This window comes from Archocentrus centrarchus, chromosome 4 (genome assembly GCF_007364275.1).
Source record: "Archocentrus centrarchus isolate MPI-CPG fArcCen1 chromosome 4, fArcCen1, whole genome shotgun sequence".
Classification (NCBI taxonomy): Eukaryota; Metazoa; Chordata; class Actinopteri; order Cichliformes; family Cichlidae; genus Archocentrus; species Archocentrus centrarchus.
Window position 1 is genome coordinate 13936521 of NC_044349.1, and position 15332 is coordinate 13951852.

Consider the following 15332-nt stretch of genomic DNA (forward strand, 5'->3'; position numbering starts at 1 on the left):
GTTTCCTATAAAGATTTTACATTTAGTAGAATTAGACTTCCCACCAAAAACTCAGCATTGCGTGAGCCAGCCAGAAAAAAAAAACAAAGTAAACAAAGTTAAGTTGTAGTTCACTGGATATAAACAAAATTCAGAAACCAAAAGTTGAAACAGTTCTGTTCAAACAGTCCTGCTTGTAAAAATAGGACAAAGTAAATGATTAACATCGGCTTCTTTGCTACTTTGCAATTTATGGACTGCTGACTGACTGAATGAATGAACTGACAGAATTCACTGTTTAAATTTTCCAGTTTCCTTTGAAAGCAGCACAATTATATGTTTAGACATGTCAGTCTGGTCTCGCACAAATTTAAAGGTTACTGTAATATTAAAATTGTATAGTTTATTTTCTGTTTACGATATTGTTATTGTTATTATTTTTTGCTGTTGCCATGTTGAACTCCAAGAGCATGAACTCAGTCTTGATGCTACTGTCATTACCTCTATATAGTTATGGTAAGAAGTTTATATACACTCATAATGGACATGAATATCAGGGTGATTTTGGGCTCTTTGAACTCTTCTTTTTCCAGGGTGGATGATTGTACAGCATACATCTTTAATGACTTTAAAAAACAAGAATTGGGTGTAGCGGTTTGAATTTATCTTGGCTTTTCTCTAATCCAGACAGGGTCAAATGTATACACACTCCCCTAATATTTGGTTAAATGTTCCTTAGCATGTTGCACCCCCACCAGACACTTTTGATACCATTAACAAGCTTCTGGGATAATTCTGGCTGAATATTTGCCCACTCTTCTTGGCAGAATTGGTAGAGTTCATTTAAATTGGTTGGTTTCCTGGTTTCTTTTTAAACACAAAAGAGCAAATTTTAAACTTGATTCAAGTCAGGTTTTTGGTAAGTTCATTTCAGAAGCTTAAAAGAAGCCTCTGCTCGAAAATCAACACCTTCAAGCTCATCTGAAATTGGCAGCTGCCCACATGGATGAGCCAAATGCCTTCTGGAGATAGTTTTTATGGTCAGATGAGATAAAAAATTGAGCTATTTGGACACAATGACAAGAGGTATGTTTGGAGGAGTAAAGGTGAGGCTTTGAAACCTAAGAACATTGTACCAAATGTCAAGCATGGTGGTGGTAGCATCATATTCTGGGGATGCTTTGCTGCCAATGGTACTGGTACTGTACGATGCATAAAGTGGATGGAAAAAATGGACTTCCTCCAAATTCTTCAACTTCACCTCAACTCAACAGCTAAATGGTTGAATGATTGTTTCTGTGTGTTAGCCCCTGTGATAGACTGAAGAACTGTCCAGAGTGTACCCCACCTCTCATCCTATGGCAGCAGAGTTAGGCTGCAGCCCCCTATGACCCAGAACTGGTTAAGTATTTAAGAAAATGTGTGAATAGAATATTTGTGCAACAATTTAGAGCCTCATCATCGGTGTGTGCTAGTGTTTTCTTTTCCTAAAAGTTCTAAAAATAAAACAAGAACTCAATAAATTCAGAATCACAACCCCTTCAAAGGAGGGAGGGGTTCTCCAAGGGGGAGGACACTGATAGTGGTGTTGCTGTTGTTCCTGTAGGGGCAGAGAAGGAGTTTAAAGGTGTGGAGTAGCTGTTAACAGCAGGAGGTGCATTTCCTCCCACAATGAAACTGGGCTGAGGGTTCACCATGCTGGGAGTCTGAATCTGGCTTCCTGCAGGGGATACTGTGACACCTTGTGGTGCCCATGCAGAAATGCTACCAGGGGTGGTAGGCCAAGGACCCACCCACTGGTTTCCAGGAAGTGCCTGTTGGCCCCAAGGCATGGTGGCTGGAGGGTATGTGGGAGATGAGTATGGAGAGCCACCTGCAGGATGTGTGGGGAACATGGAGAGAATCTGTGAAGTGGAGAGCACTTGCTGTTGCTGTAGAGACTCTGACAGAGGAGAAAAAGATATATATATATAAAAAGGCATCAGTGCATTTTGATGGATCCAAAATGTGAGACAGTAGTTTATTGCTACTACACTAGGAGCAAGTGTTAAGTGTTATTATTACAAATAAACAGTTTTTAAGCAGAAAGCATTACAAAAACAAACATCTATGTTTCCACTTACCTGGCTTACATGGGATTTGAGTGGGTGTCAAAGGTTCCTCCGATGGGGTGGAGAACACTTCCATCAGCTCATTAGTGGAAGAGGCCTGCAGACAGAAACAAGATGAGAATAAATTTTAAATTCTCACCTGCATTTTAACTAAAAGTAAAAAGACACAATGTAAATTGTACTTGTGACTGCACTGTGGGATTTATATATATATATATATATATATATATATATATATATATATATATGTAATAAATATAATTTTTCAAATTATATTTGGGCCACAAGATAATTTCATATGCTAATATTAATGGCCTCCCACTATAAATCCCACTATGCACTGCAACAGCTGCCACGCCGGTCAAGACCTGTGCACTAACCCATTTTCCTGCATTGCCAATGACGCATTGATCAGTGGTCAGCGGATATAAACACTGGTCAGCACTTTTTACAGTGACATTTAAGCTAGCAGGGATTGGTGGGACGGATGCTTGAGACCTGCACAGGTGAGCTGACAGTGCATCACTGCGTCACACACCAGGAAACGCCGCGCAGCAAAGTCCTGAAGACAGAACATGCCATAAGCACTGTAACACAGACAGGGAACTTTATAAGAGGCAAAGGTTTAAATCACCAGCAGTTTCAGTCTTTTTTGGAGGAAATGGCTTCTGAATTTGGTGATGTGCCTTATCACACAGGTGCTGACCTTCCTGCGGAAATCTGTCAGTTCATGGAAAGTAAGAAAGCAATTAAATAAGGAAGAAAACTAAATAGCTTGTTGTTTCTTGTTTTCTGTTTTATTTAATGTGTTGCTGTATTATGGCCATTCAAATTCATATTGTTTATTAAAATATTTTCAGTTTCAATGTTAATCCTGTTTGGCCCAACACTGCCTGACTTAGACTGTGTTCAATTTCATCTTCTCTCTCTCCTACCTGTTGTTATCTAAGATGTAAACTCGATGTTTTGTGGTTTTATACCTGGTTTGATTGCTGGGATGAAACATCTGACCGTGGGCTGAACACTTCCTCAAGAACTTGTCCCTAAAAAAAAAATAAGACAGTGTATAAAAACACCTGTGTTTTGTTTAAATTTGCAATTTACCTTAATTTAGAAAAAGCAAAGATGATATAAAATAATGAATCAACCTTGGCTGCTGAACTCTCATTTAGAACCAGTAAAGAAGAGCTCTGAAACAAACAACAAAAGAGCATTAGCAGTGAGTGCGAGCTAACAATTAAAACAAACCAAAAACACAGTGACAAATAAAGGCTTTCTCTGACTTGTGTCGGTGTCTCTGCAGGCTGCTGTGGGCTCTCTTGGTACACGGACTGACAAACTTCCTTGATGTCAAGAAACACTGGATGTGCCTGACAGACACAGATAAAACATATTACTGCTATGCACACTCTTAACAGGCTGGTGCAGTGACAGCCCAAATGAGCTACAGTGAAGTGCAGTGACAATCATTCAGTTTCACAATGAAGTGGCTGGACTAAGTTTGCTTTGCTCACCGTTGACTACATTCTCCATGTCTGTGGTGAAGGGAATGTAAGCAAACTGTAACAGTATTTATGCAGGGCTAATTTTAGTCCCACACAGACAAACACACTGCATAGCAACTTAGGATCCTCAATCCTGTCCACATTGATTAACTACAGAATTTTTATCTGCCATCCAAAGCCAGTTAAAATTCTCCAAAAACCACAGTGATTGTTTCATTTTAGCCAAACTACAAGCAATGACAGTATCAAAGAGAATGCAAAAACATTATATCAAATTAGCTGGTAGACGTTGAAAAGCCCCAAGAGCAAAATACACAATCGGAAGATCCCAGCTTTGATTGAAAGTGGTGACGTTCTATTCAGAAATGTTAGCTTTGTTTCTACTTTCATTCTGCTTTCAATCATCACTGAGCATTAGCATTTTTTTTTTTTTAGCATTTTGTATCTAGCGCATTTCATCACCTTTTACAAAGGTGACCCTTTTTCAACCTTATATTTAATTGATTGATAATACATTTTTACATAAATATGAAAAAAGGGGCCACTTTCATGAGTAAATCATTACATAACAAATATAAGGCTCAACAAACATATAATACATATACAGTAATGTGCAAAAGTCTTGAGACACTTCTTATTCTTTATATTTAGCTTCCAAGCAGCCAGACTTTCTTGTAATTTTTAACCTATCTTTGAGCAACAGTTCTCCAGGCTTTCTAAAGGTCTTTCAAAGTTTTTCTTTGGACATTGGCTGCTTTATCACCCATTTTCAGTCCAGTCCTTGTACCTAACCATTTTTAGAGGAACATTTTATTTGTTGAATCACTTGACGTGTGAATCATTCAAGCATAAAAAAGGCATCTAACTCAAGGAATGAACTAGTCTTGTACCTGACTATTTTCAGGGGAACGTTTTTGTATTTGTTGAAACACTTAACACTGACCTATGAATCATTTAAGTATAAGAAAGGCACCTAACTCAATGGATGAACCAGTGTTGTGTCTACACATTACAGGCAACTTAACAACAAAAGAATTTTAAACTGTATCCATTGGCACTTTTTTACTAACAGCCTGTTTCAAAAACACATAATCCCCCCAATTTCTTTCTCTAAATCTCTGAAAATGCCAAAGATAACAATTTGAAAGGCGTAAAACAGTATTTTTGGACTAACAAAGAAATTACAAAAAAGCTTCTCTAAGAGAGTTCAGACTCAAGCACGCAGCACTGTATTAACACTAATTAGCAAGCATTTGTGGTTGTGCGATACACCCATACAACAGACGCACGTGATTAACGAAAGTGTTTGTTGATTATGTGATTATGCACTCCCCCACTCATCCCAATAATGCTCTAAAAAACTCACTTTTCGCTTGTAATGCTAAAATCAAGGCTTCAACAAACCACTGGGTGATGTCACAGTGTCTACAGCCGTCTTTTATATACAGTCTATTTGATAGTATAGAAAGACACCACTTGGTTCTGCTTTAGGGTTAGTTAAGCAAAGGGTTAGGGTTAATGTGTGTTGTTACCAGGTTAGCCGTCTTGATGTAGAAGAGGACGTAGGTGTCCTGATGCTGGTAGATGTAGGCTAGAGCTCTGGGGTCAGTCTCATCTTTGGTTAAAGAGCTAATCCTGTTCCTCTCATGGTCATGAAGAATAACCTGAAATGAGCTTTTACTTATCTTACATGATACTGTAACCACCAAGAAAAGAGCAGCTTTATGGGACTGATCCTGAACAGCTGTCTAAATATCATCTCCACCTCCTGAAGAAATTTTTATCATTTTCTGGTTCTAGAGAAAATTCAGTGTAATAAAATACAATATAGAAGCATTCTGGCATTGGTGATGTAATCCAAGCATGAACTATCCTCTGAAAAATCACAGTTGTTTTAAGATTAACTATCAAACTGAAGCCTACAACTTCAGGACTACAGAATGCGTGAGAGAGAAAGTTGGGACATCTTAAGGTTTACTCACCCCGGTCCTTTCATCCAGAATTTTCAAGCCACTGGAGGAAATTTTCAACCAAATTCTCTTCTTGTGCACTCCCTGTTTCCTTAATGCTACCTCAAAGCCCTTCAGTACATGCACACACACACAGACACACACAGACAACAAAGCACAGGTGAACTGAAGAAGTAAATATGAAATTAAAGACATACATTCCAATGAGATGCATCAGAGCAGACGTATAAAAAAATGAAATAATCTATTGATGATTGATTTGTTTACTGGATTTTCAATAACCCACAAAGTATTTCAGACATATTTCACAGTCACTGTGTCAACATTTGTGACCCTGGCCAAATGTGACCTTGTTCAATGCCAAAATCTGAATGGTGTTGATGCCCAAAGGGAAGATGTTTCCATATCCAGAAGTGGTCCAGTAAAATCACCTCTTACAAACCAGGGTATGCTGATTATTATTGCTTCCAAAAAAGCAAGTGCATGTGCCTTCTTTGACAGTTCACTTCTTTGTGAAATCGTCTTGATTTAAAAAGGTACCTCTGAACCAGTGTTGTGTCTACACATGACAGGTAACTTAGCAAAGAACCAATTTTAAACTGTATCTTTAGGCACTTTGTTACTAGCAGCCTGTTGCAAAAGCACATCACATTTCTTTAGCTGAATTTACAAAAAATACCAGATAACACAGTTTGACAGGCAGAAATTTTGGCACCAACAAAGTGATTCTCAAAGAGCTATTAGCTGAAAACTTGGCATATCTTAGCATGCCGTGTGTCTTTAAGAAATATGAGGAAACTGGACAGGTAGAGGATAAAAGATGAAGTGGCAGGCCTAAAAAGCTGTCTACAGCAGATGACCATATCTGAAAGTCATGTGCTAAAGAGATCCATCTAGACCTTTGGTTGATTAATTTGCTGTTCACTGAAGCCTCATTAGAAATGGTCTCAGTGGAAAGGTGGCTGCCAAGAAGCCTTTCTTAAAAAGGGAAAGGGAGAAAGGCTGATGTATGCCAATTACACAAGAACTGGAATGAAAATCAGTGGAAACAGGTCTGACGTGGTAACAAATTAGGAATTTTGGGTTCAATGGTGCAGAGGAGGTCGTGAGAGAAGTCCAAGAGTGAGTGTCGCAAGCTCTATGAAAAACATGGTGGAGGCTGTGTTATGTGGAGGACGGGATCTTACCAAAATTTATGAAGTTACAAATGCAGAAAAGTTCTAAGAAAAGCTGTTTCACAATTGAGTTCCAGCTGTCCTCACACATTGGCACAGAAAAACTAAATTGGCCTTTATGTCAGCCATATCTGTACTAACATCCTGAGGTATACTCCTTGGGTGGTTTGTGTTTAGCAGCCGTTTTTATTTTTATAGACCCATTACTGTGATGTCCTTCCTGTGACTATGATCAGTGACTCACAACTGCTGTAGTGTGTTGTTTCTAATTGTGTTGTATGATAGTGTGCATGGTATAAATGTTTATATAAAGTGCAGGGCTTGTAATCGCTGTCAGTGAGTTCATCGTCCAGTAGGCCAAAGGGTCATTCTGTCTCAAATCAGCAAATATTTCCTGCTCAGCCATCTTTGGTTTGCATCAAAATATTATTGTCCAAAGTTTGAACATATACTATGTGTTTTGTGACATTTTAGCTTCATATATCAAATACTTTTTAAGATATTTTCTTTTTTTTTTGTATAAAGTAGGTCTGTCCAACACATTTTTATGCCTTTTTTCTGCACATTGAAATTTGAAGCCATGTTTGAACATGAATATCTCAAAAACGATTAAAGATAAAAGCCTGAATTTTTCACTGGTGTTTGTTTCCATCAAAATTAATCAGCATCTGGAATTGAGTACACACCGATAAAAAAGATTTCACACTACAAAAGACAACTAGTGACAGCTTCTGAATGGTATATAATTAGATTTCACAAAAATGAAAAAGAAAACATGTAGACTATTTCAAAAACGAAATTCTGTCACAAAAATGAAGAAAATGCTATTTTAATTCAACTTTCAAACTTTCAACAACTGTTAACCTGAATTATACGACTGCTTGAGTCTTAAAACAAAATTATTTTGTGAATTATAATTAGAGTGCCATCTGGAAACTCCAGAATTTTGCTCTATTTGGATGAAATAGTCTACTTGTATTTTTGTGTACAACTTAAAAGTTGAATGAAAATGACATTTTTTTCATTTCTGTGACTAAGAATGTCATTTTAAAAAGGATTCTACGCGCTTCGTTGCAAAATTCAAGGGTCAAGCAGAATACCTGCATTGACTGAATGATCTTTAAGTTTTTCAGTTTAAATTAACATCAGCATGCAGAATATTCATGCAATTATGGCATGTTTAAAATTATTCACACTAAAATCTGGCACAATAGCAGCATGTGTGAACACATGCTGATACTGACAATGCGGAAAGTTTACACAACTGTGACTACAGTTTCAGTGTCAGTGCTCTTGCTCCTGTTTGTCTGTTCCCTGTGGATGGTGTCTATCATTTGTTATTGTTTTTCTTTTTTGATTTTTTTTTTTAAGCTGTTGCGCACTCTGAGCTCTCACTGGATCATGCAAAGTCCCGTGAGATTAGAAGAACACGTCAGGAGTCAGCATGATGTCAGTGGGATTAGAAGCCATTTTTCCACAGCAGGAATTTCCCACAGCTCCCTTTTCCAGTTCATTCATCAAAGATAATCTAATTATGGTTGAGATGTGGCCTTTATTTGTATTAAGCAAGAGCCATATTTCACTGCTATGGTTTTTTTCTTAAAATACATTTATCCAAGCTTGAAAATGAGTCTGTGATTTATATAATTTGATAACACTTTGGTAAACTTTAGATCAGCAGAAATGTACAAAGATCCAACAAACCACACTTATAATTTTTTTTTCTAACAGCTCTCAGTCTGCAGTCTGTACACATTTTAAACCTTATAGGTTGCAAATAAACCTAAAAACACACTGAATAATTTGAAGGTAATGACTGCAGATCTGGCAGTGGACTGCCTGGCATTGTTGCAAGCTCTTGCACCAGAACAAACAAGGATGGCAATCAGGAACTTTTCATATCATAGACTGTATATAAAAGACAGACGTATCTTCTGGGTCTGAAAAGAGGAGCAAAGGCAGACTTTTCTTAAAGCTGTATTCTATATAATGACCAGAAGAGGGCGACATCTTGTACAGAGGTCTATAGAAAATTTCTGACTTTTTCTGACATTTTCTTGAATGTTGTTTTGCATTACTTGCTAGCTGTGAGCCTTATTTAATACAAGTTAATGGTCCCCCATTTTAGATACCAAAGCAGGGTATTTTCTATGACACTGTATGTCAGTGCAATATTCTCATTTTCTCTGTCAGATCTACCATGTGCTTGTGATATCTGCGTTCAAAACAAAATGGTAATCACCAAAATGTTTGAGCCAAAATGGGAGTCAGTAAACCAGTCAGTGATGTTGCGGTGGCTTCGTCCTTCTTTTATAAACAGCCTGGGGTTTTTACGCAGCAAAATGCGCCTTAAAAACTAAAACAGAAGAAAATAAGTGCAGAATTTATTTAAATAGAGGTTTAAAAAAACATATTAGATATTACGCTAAGTTATACCAATCAACATTACTGGATATAAATACCTAAGATTGGAATCGTTACATATAGCACTTTTTTTTCCTGCTGATTGTCAGTTAGCTGTGGGAATAACCACTTCAAAGAATCTTTTTTTCTTTGTGGAGGGAATCACAAGAAAACAAGGACTTCCTTATCCTTTATTTTGTGCCATCCATTAAATGTTGAGACATTTCAGTCTTCAGCAAAATGGACAGACATATTTATCCACCTAGATCTTAACATGACTTTAAAATAATTTTGCTGCAACGCTTAAAAATAAATATTAGTCTCTGAAATACAAGTCGATTGAAATCATAACATTCACTTAGTTTAATCTCAGCAATCATGAAATATTAAATGTCTGGTGTTTATTTTTGACTATGGTTCTGATAACATGAATGCTGAGCACATGATGGATCTCAGTTTTAATCAAGACCAGCAGAGAAGTCCATGTATTTTGGCAGTGGACTACCTTTAGTTTCATCATGGAGTCTCGGCACATTTTTTCTCCCAGGGCATCAGGTACCGGATCCATGCCAATCAGCTTGGCTTTGTAGCGAACTCCTTCCCCATGGAAACGAGACATAGTGTACATGGATGCGCCGGAAGTTTCTGGGATGCATAAAGAGAAGAGATAAAGGGTCAAATTATGAGGATGAATTTGTGTGAGAGCATGGAAATTCATGCCTTTGTATATTTTGTTTAATTATTTGGCTCTTAATAACATTTGTGTGCCACAATTTCATGAAAGCCTATGTGTATTTGTACTTTTAATATGTTTGCATGCCTTTTATTGTGTGTTGACCCAGAGCACAGTACGTGTGTATTTGTGGGTTAATACGTGTAAATATTTGTGTGTATATTTCTAAATGTCTGAGTGTGTTTATACAGGATGTTCTATGTGTGTAAGCAAAATGCAGAACAAGCATCTTGCTGTTCAGTCAGTGTTTCCTCAAGTGAAAACAGGTAATTTAGCCATTATGCAAATGGCAGCATGTGCAGCTGTAGCAAAGGTCGACTCTTAAACAGCTTCATTTGCGTCACAAAACAGTTTTACGGGATTTTAGTTACTGTTTCGTTCAAAGGTGAGCACAAATAGTTGTGATCAGTTGGTGTTGCACAAAAATGTACAGCAGCAAGCTACAGACTAGTGACAAATTAAAGGAAAACCAACATAACTTCCTCTTAGCAAGATGCTAGACTGCCATGTACCTGCAGAATATATAAAATATTTCCTTTGGAGCACATCGGTACAAAAACCTGCCATAAATGTTCAGTTGGGTTGAGATTGGGTGACAATGAAGGCCATCGCACACGATTCACTCTAGTCTCATCCTATTCAGTCACCAAACACATATTACAGCTACAGTGCTGTGAAAAAGTCTTGTAAAAAATGAAAAAGTATTGTTAAATTGTGATTTATCTGGGATTAACCACATTTTTTTGGAAAGCTGAATTTAATTTCATCAGCCACACCGAGGCCTGATTACTGCAAGACCTGTGAATCAAGAAATCACTTCAATGGAACCTGTCTGACAAAGTGAAGCAGGCTGAAAGATCTCAGAAAGCTAACACACCATGCCATGATCTAAGGACACTCTTAAAAAAAAGTTGGGAAACAAAGACTTTGACATTTATCAGTCTGGAAAAGGTTACAAAGCCATTTCTAAGGCTTTGGGACTCCAGTGAACCACTGTGTGAGTCATTATCCACAAATTGAGAAAACTTGGAATGGTGGTGAACCTTCCCAGGAGTAAAAGTACTCCAAGAGTACACTGACGACTCATCCAGGAGGTCACAAAAGAACCCAGTACAACACTTGTCTCAGTTAAGGTCAGAGTTCATAATTCAACAATAAGAAAGAGACTGGGAAAAAATGGTATCCATGGGAGAGATCCAAACCATTGCAGACTATGAGAACACAAAGGCTCAAAAAACATCTCGATGATCCCCAAGACTTTTGAGAAACTGATGAGGCAAAGTTGAACTTTTTGGAAGGCTTGAGTCCCGTTACATCTGGAACAAAACTAACACAGCATTTCATAAAAAGAACATCATGCCAACACTCAAACATGCTGGTGGTAGTGTGATGGTCTGGGGCTGCTTTGCTGCTTCTGGGCCTGGACGACTTGCTGTAATTGATGGAAACTTGAATTCTGCTCTCTACCAGAAAATCCTGAAGGAGAGTGTCCAGCATATTTGGGTTATGCAGCAGGACAATGATCCAGAATACATCAGCAGGTCCACCTCTGAATAGTTTTGGAGTGGCCTAGTCAAAGTCAGAACTCAAATCTGATTGAGTTGCTTTGGCTTGACCTTAAACAGGCTGTTAATGCTGAATTAAAACTATTCTGCAATGAAGAGTTGGTCAGAATTCCTTCACAGTGATGTGAAAGACTGCCAGTTATCACAAAAGTCTGAATACAGTTCTTGCTAAGGGTGTCGCAACTAGGAATTAGGCTTAGGGTGCAGTAACTTTTTTACACGGAGCCTAGTAAATTAGTTTTTTTTTCCCCCTTAATAAATGAAATCAGCATTTAAAAACTTGGGTTATCTTTGTTGGATATTAAAATTTGTTTGATCTGAAACATGTAAATGTGACAAAAATGCAACAAAAAGAAGGAATGGGATAAGTTCAGAAGTTATAATATGTTTGCTTGTTTTGGTTCAGACAGCAGACATCTGTGGATTCCCGACTGTTTCATAAATTCTTTACTCTACATCGAGTTAAATCTCACATTCATGTCATGATCCAACAGCTTTTTTTTTTTAATTTTTTTTTTTTAATCACACTTATGAAACACTGGCCATCTCTGCTCTTAGTCACTTCTGACTTAATTAGAATTTGATAATGTGAACCAGAATCTTTTCCCAAGAGCTCTGAATCATGCTTTGTTTTCTGAATAAGTGAAAGCATCACAGAGGAGGACACCTTTTATTAATATATTTTGCAACTTTCCAGATACTTTCACTTATGAAATTGTTTTGTTTTTTTAATTAAAAATCATAATCCAGGAAATATTGCATTTCTCAAAAACTTCTGTTACCAATGTATTCAGAACTTCTTGTTGCAGATTAGATGTGACTCACTTTGGCTGTAAAAACCTTCTTTTTTGTGGTTTTCACTCTGATTTTCTGTGCCTTGCATTTTATCTAAAACTATTAAGCAGTTTGTCTAGAAAAGGTCTAGAAAATGCAGAGCTGAATGAATGAAGAACCACCGATTCTACACTCACTGGACACTTATGAGGTGTATTAGGTACACTTTGCTAGTACTGGGTTGGACCCCCTTGTGCCTTCAGAACTTGTTAATTTGTCATGGTGTCGATTCAACGAGGTGCTGGAGATTTTTTTTGGTATGATAGCGTCACACAGCTGCTGCAGATTTGTCAGCTGCTCATCCATAATATGAATCTTTCACCACATCCCAAAGGTGCTGTATTAGATTGAGATCTGGTGACTGTGGAGGCCATTTGAGTGCAGCGAACTCACTGTCATGTTCAAGAAACCAGTTTGAGATGATTTGACCTTTGTGGCATGATGCGTTATCCTGCATCAGACGATGGGTGCACTGCAGTCATAAAGGGATGAACATGGTCAGCAACAACACTCAGGTAGGCTGTGGTGTTGCAACAATGCTCAGTTGGTACTAAGGGACCCAAAGTGCACCAAGAAAATATTTCCCACACCATTAGACCACCAGCCTGAACTGCTGATACAAGGCATGTTCTGACCCTACCATCTGAATGTTGCAGCATAAATTGAAAGTCATCCGCCCAGGCAACATTTCTCCAATCTTCTATCGTCAAATTTCTGTAAACTGTACCCTCAGGTTTCTGTTCTTAGCTGACAGGAGTGGCACCCTTTGATGTCTTCCACTGCTGTAGCCTATCTAGTGAGTTCAGAGATGCGCTTCTGGATAGCTTGGCTGAAAAAAGTGGCAGTGACGCAGTGGGTAGGTGCTCGCCTTGCAGCCAGATGGTTACAGGTTTGAGCCCCTGTCCCTGCGCTTCGTTTTGTCCTTGGGCAAGACACTTAAACCTTATTGCCTAACGGTAGCGCTGGTCTCTGGCTGTATGACCGCAGATGAGTGATCTGGAACGATCATATTATTGTGTGCACAATGAGCTGAAAAATGTTTTTGGAGTTAGTTTTGTTTAGTATTTGAGGTTTTGGATTTTGTAATTATTTAGAAGCTTTCCTTATTTTTTTTCATGCTCTTAGTTTTTTTTGTTTTTTTTAAATAAGTTTCTTGTATAAATTTCCAAGCTTTACATGTGTTTAGTGTGAAGTTGTTTTGTGTATGTGTGTGTCTAACCTCTGTATTTGTTAGTTTCTTTCATTTTGTTCCCTTGTGTACCACTGGGTATTTTCTCTCTTTCAGACCATTCTCTATTAATCCTACAAATGGTGATGTTGGGGGAAAAATCCCAGTAGATCAGCAATGGCTGATTAGATATTTGTGTTAATGAGCAGTTGAGCAGCTGTACCCAGTGGGGTGGCCATTGAGTATAGGTTTCATTAGATTGTGCAGTGCTTGTGTAAGTATTTCTCATAGCAGTGTGCATGGGCACTTTTTTTTTTTTAACAGGCAGAGAACTACAGTCTACAATGATCATATTCTCATAAAATCATCACTGCTCATGAAAGCGGTTAATGTGTCTGAGATGTCCATAAAAAGGATTATGTCACCACCACTTTGCTGACCACACAGCTGCTTTCATAAATTGAAATGCTTAAACAGCTGAAATTTACACCTCATAAACAGTCATTAATCCACTTATCATGAAAGCTTCTCACAGTTGGAAATGTGCCACCGTGTAACCGGACATGTTTCTCATACAGCTGGAACAGAACAGACAGACAAAACAAACTCTTACCTGAAAATGCTTTCACTTCCCATCAAATCTCAACAAACTCACTGTCCCAGACCAAACGGCCACACATACTGTTTGTATCATCAGAGCTGTTTATAATATGCATGGAAAGCACCATTTATCCTCACAAAGTTACAGTAAATTGTGGCTCTTTTGCAGAACTATGAATCTGATTTTAAAAGCACAGATTGTTTCATGTTATTTACCCCTCGCCTTTAGTTTTAAAACCTCACAAAGCTTTGAGACTCAAAGGAGACAAATTAAATTACTGTAAATGAACTGTGCAATACCAGCAGAAAAATAAGCAAGCAGATGGGGAACTGGCTCAAAAACCTGAAAAACTGAGTTAGTTTTACTCTCTGAGGCTTCATTTGTCTATGGCAAATGTGTGGTGGTGAGAAGAAATAGTGTAGCGACAGGAGGAAAATAATTCAAAGAGCCACAGTTTTTGATGAGTTCAGTGAGAAGCATTTAGGTGACACAAGGCAACAAAAACTGCCTTTGCTTTCTGTCTAAACACATCCCTATTTGCATTCTTAGCCCTTCCCGAGGCTTTGCTTCATTCCGGAGGGAACTCTCTTCACTGACATATTAACTTTACATGTTTTGTTTACAGAGACCAAGCATTTGTACCTGTTGTGCTGGTTGTGACAGCAGTTTGGCATGGTGCAGGACAACTTCCAGTCTTTTGCTGTGTCTCCATCATGATGACGTCTGTTTAGAAAATCAAGGCAAGGAGGACAAAGGATCCCGTGAAAACAGTGAGGCTCTCACATTTGCTGGCTGCAAAAGGAAATATGAAATCAGTTGAGGAGGTTCAGAAAATCAAAAGATATTTTTTAGCTTTGTCTTGCACTTAAAAGAAAAACCGTGATAGGAGTTTGGATTTTTGTTGCCTAAAAAGCAGAAGCCAAAAACTTGTGATCCACCTCACCTGCTGGGAGTGTGTTTCTGCTCTTTTCCTGCTGCTTAGCTTGTCTGCAATATCTCAGAGTCAAAGGTCAGCTGCAGATTTACTGGTGACATATTAACATCCGCTGGGAGGCCCAATTACATGGGAATTCTTGCAGACTGAAGAGGCTCTAAAAGGAAGGTTAGACAGTATAAAGTAATTTCCCTCTCAGGGGATGAACGTGAGGTCATGCTTTTCCCTGAAGGACAGATTTGGGTGGTATTTTCTTAAAATAACAGCTGAGGTTTTCTGAAAACCTCGCCAGGAAAAAATGGTTGAGAGAAGCCAGAAAAGAGTAAATGCTGAAATTAAAAAAAGCTTAAAAAC

At 38.1% G+C, this 15332-nt stretch overlaps 1 protein-coding gene across 1 annotated transcript; it reads right to left on the bottom strand.

The window, feature by feature from the left end:
- Positions 1-1116: 1116 nt before the first annotated feature.
- On the bottom strand, positions 1117-15031 carry LOC115779535 (disabled homolog 1-like). The gene is made up of 10 exons (XM_030728248.1): positions 14988-15031; positions 14687-14767; positions 9649-9788; positions 5578-5676; positions 5128-5259; positions 3374-3460; positions 3239-3280; positions 3071-3133; positions 2103-2187; positions 1117-1921 (listed from the first exon to the last, which is right to left on the bottom strand). Exons 2-10 carry the CDS (start codon positions 14757-14759, stop codon positions 1521-1523), a joined length of 1122 nt encoding a protein of 373 aa, XP_030584108.1. The 5' UTR covers positions 14760-14767; positions 14988-15031; the 3' UTR covers positions 1117-1520.
- Positions 15032-15332: the final 301 nt, after the last annotated feature.

What these genes read in the sequence shown, in the direction of transcription:
- LOC115779535 (XM_030728248.1), bottom strand. Translation starts at nt 14,759, where the DNA reads ATGATGGAGACACAGCAAAAGACTGGAAGTTGTCCTGCACCATGCCAA. An exon ending in TTCTGGATGAAAGGACCGGG is followed by an intron (nt 5,260 to 5,577) that starts GTGAGTAAACCT and finishes AGCTCATTTCAG; the next exon opens with GTTATTCTTCATGACCATGA. An exon ending in ACATCAAGACGGCTAACCTG is followed by an intron (nt 3,461 to 5,127) that starts GTAACAACACAC and finishes TGTGTCTGTCAG; the next exon opens with GCACATCCAGTGTTTCTTGA.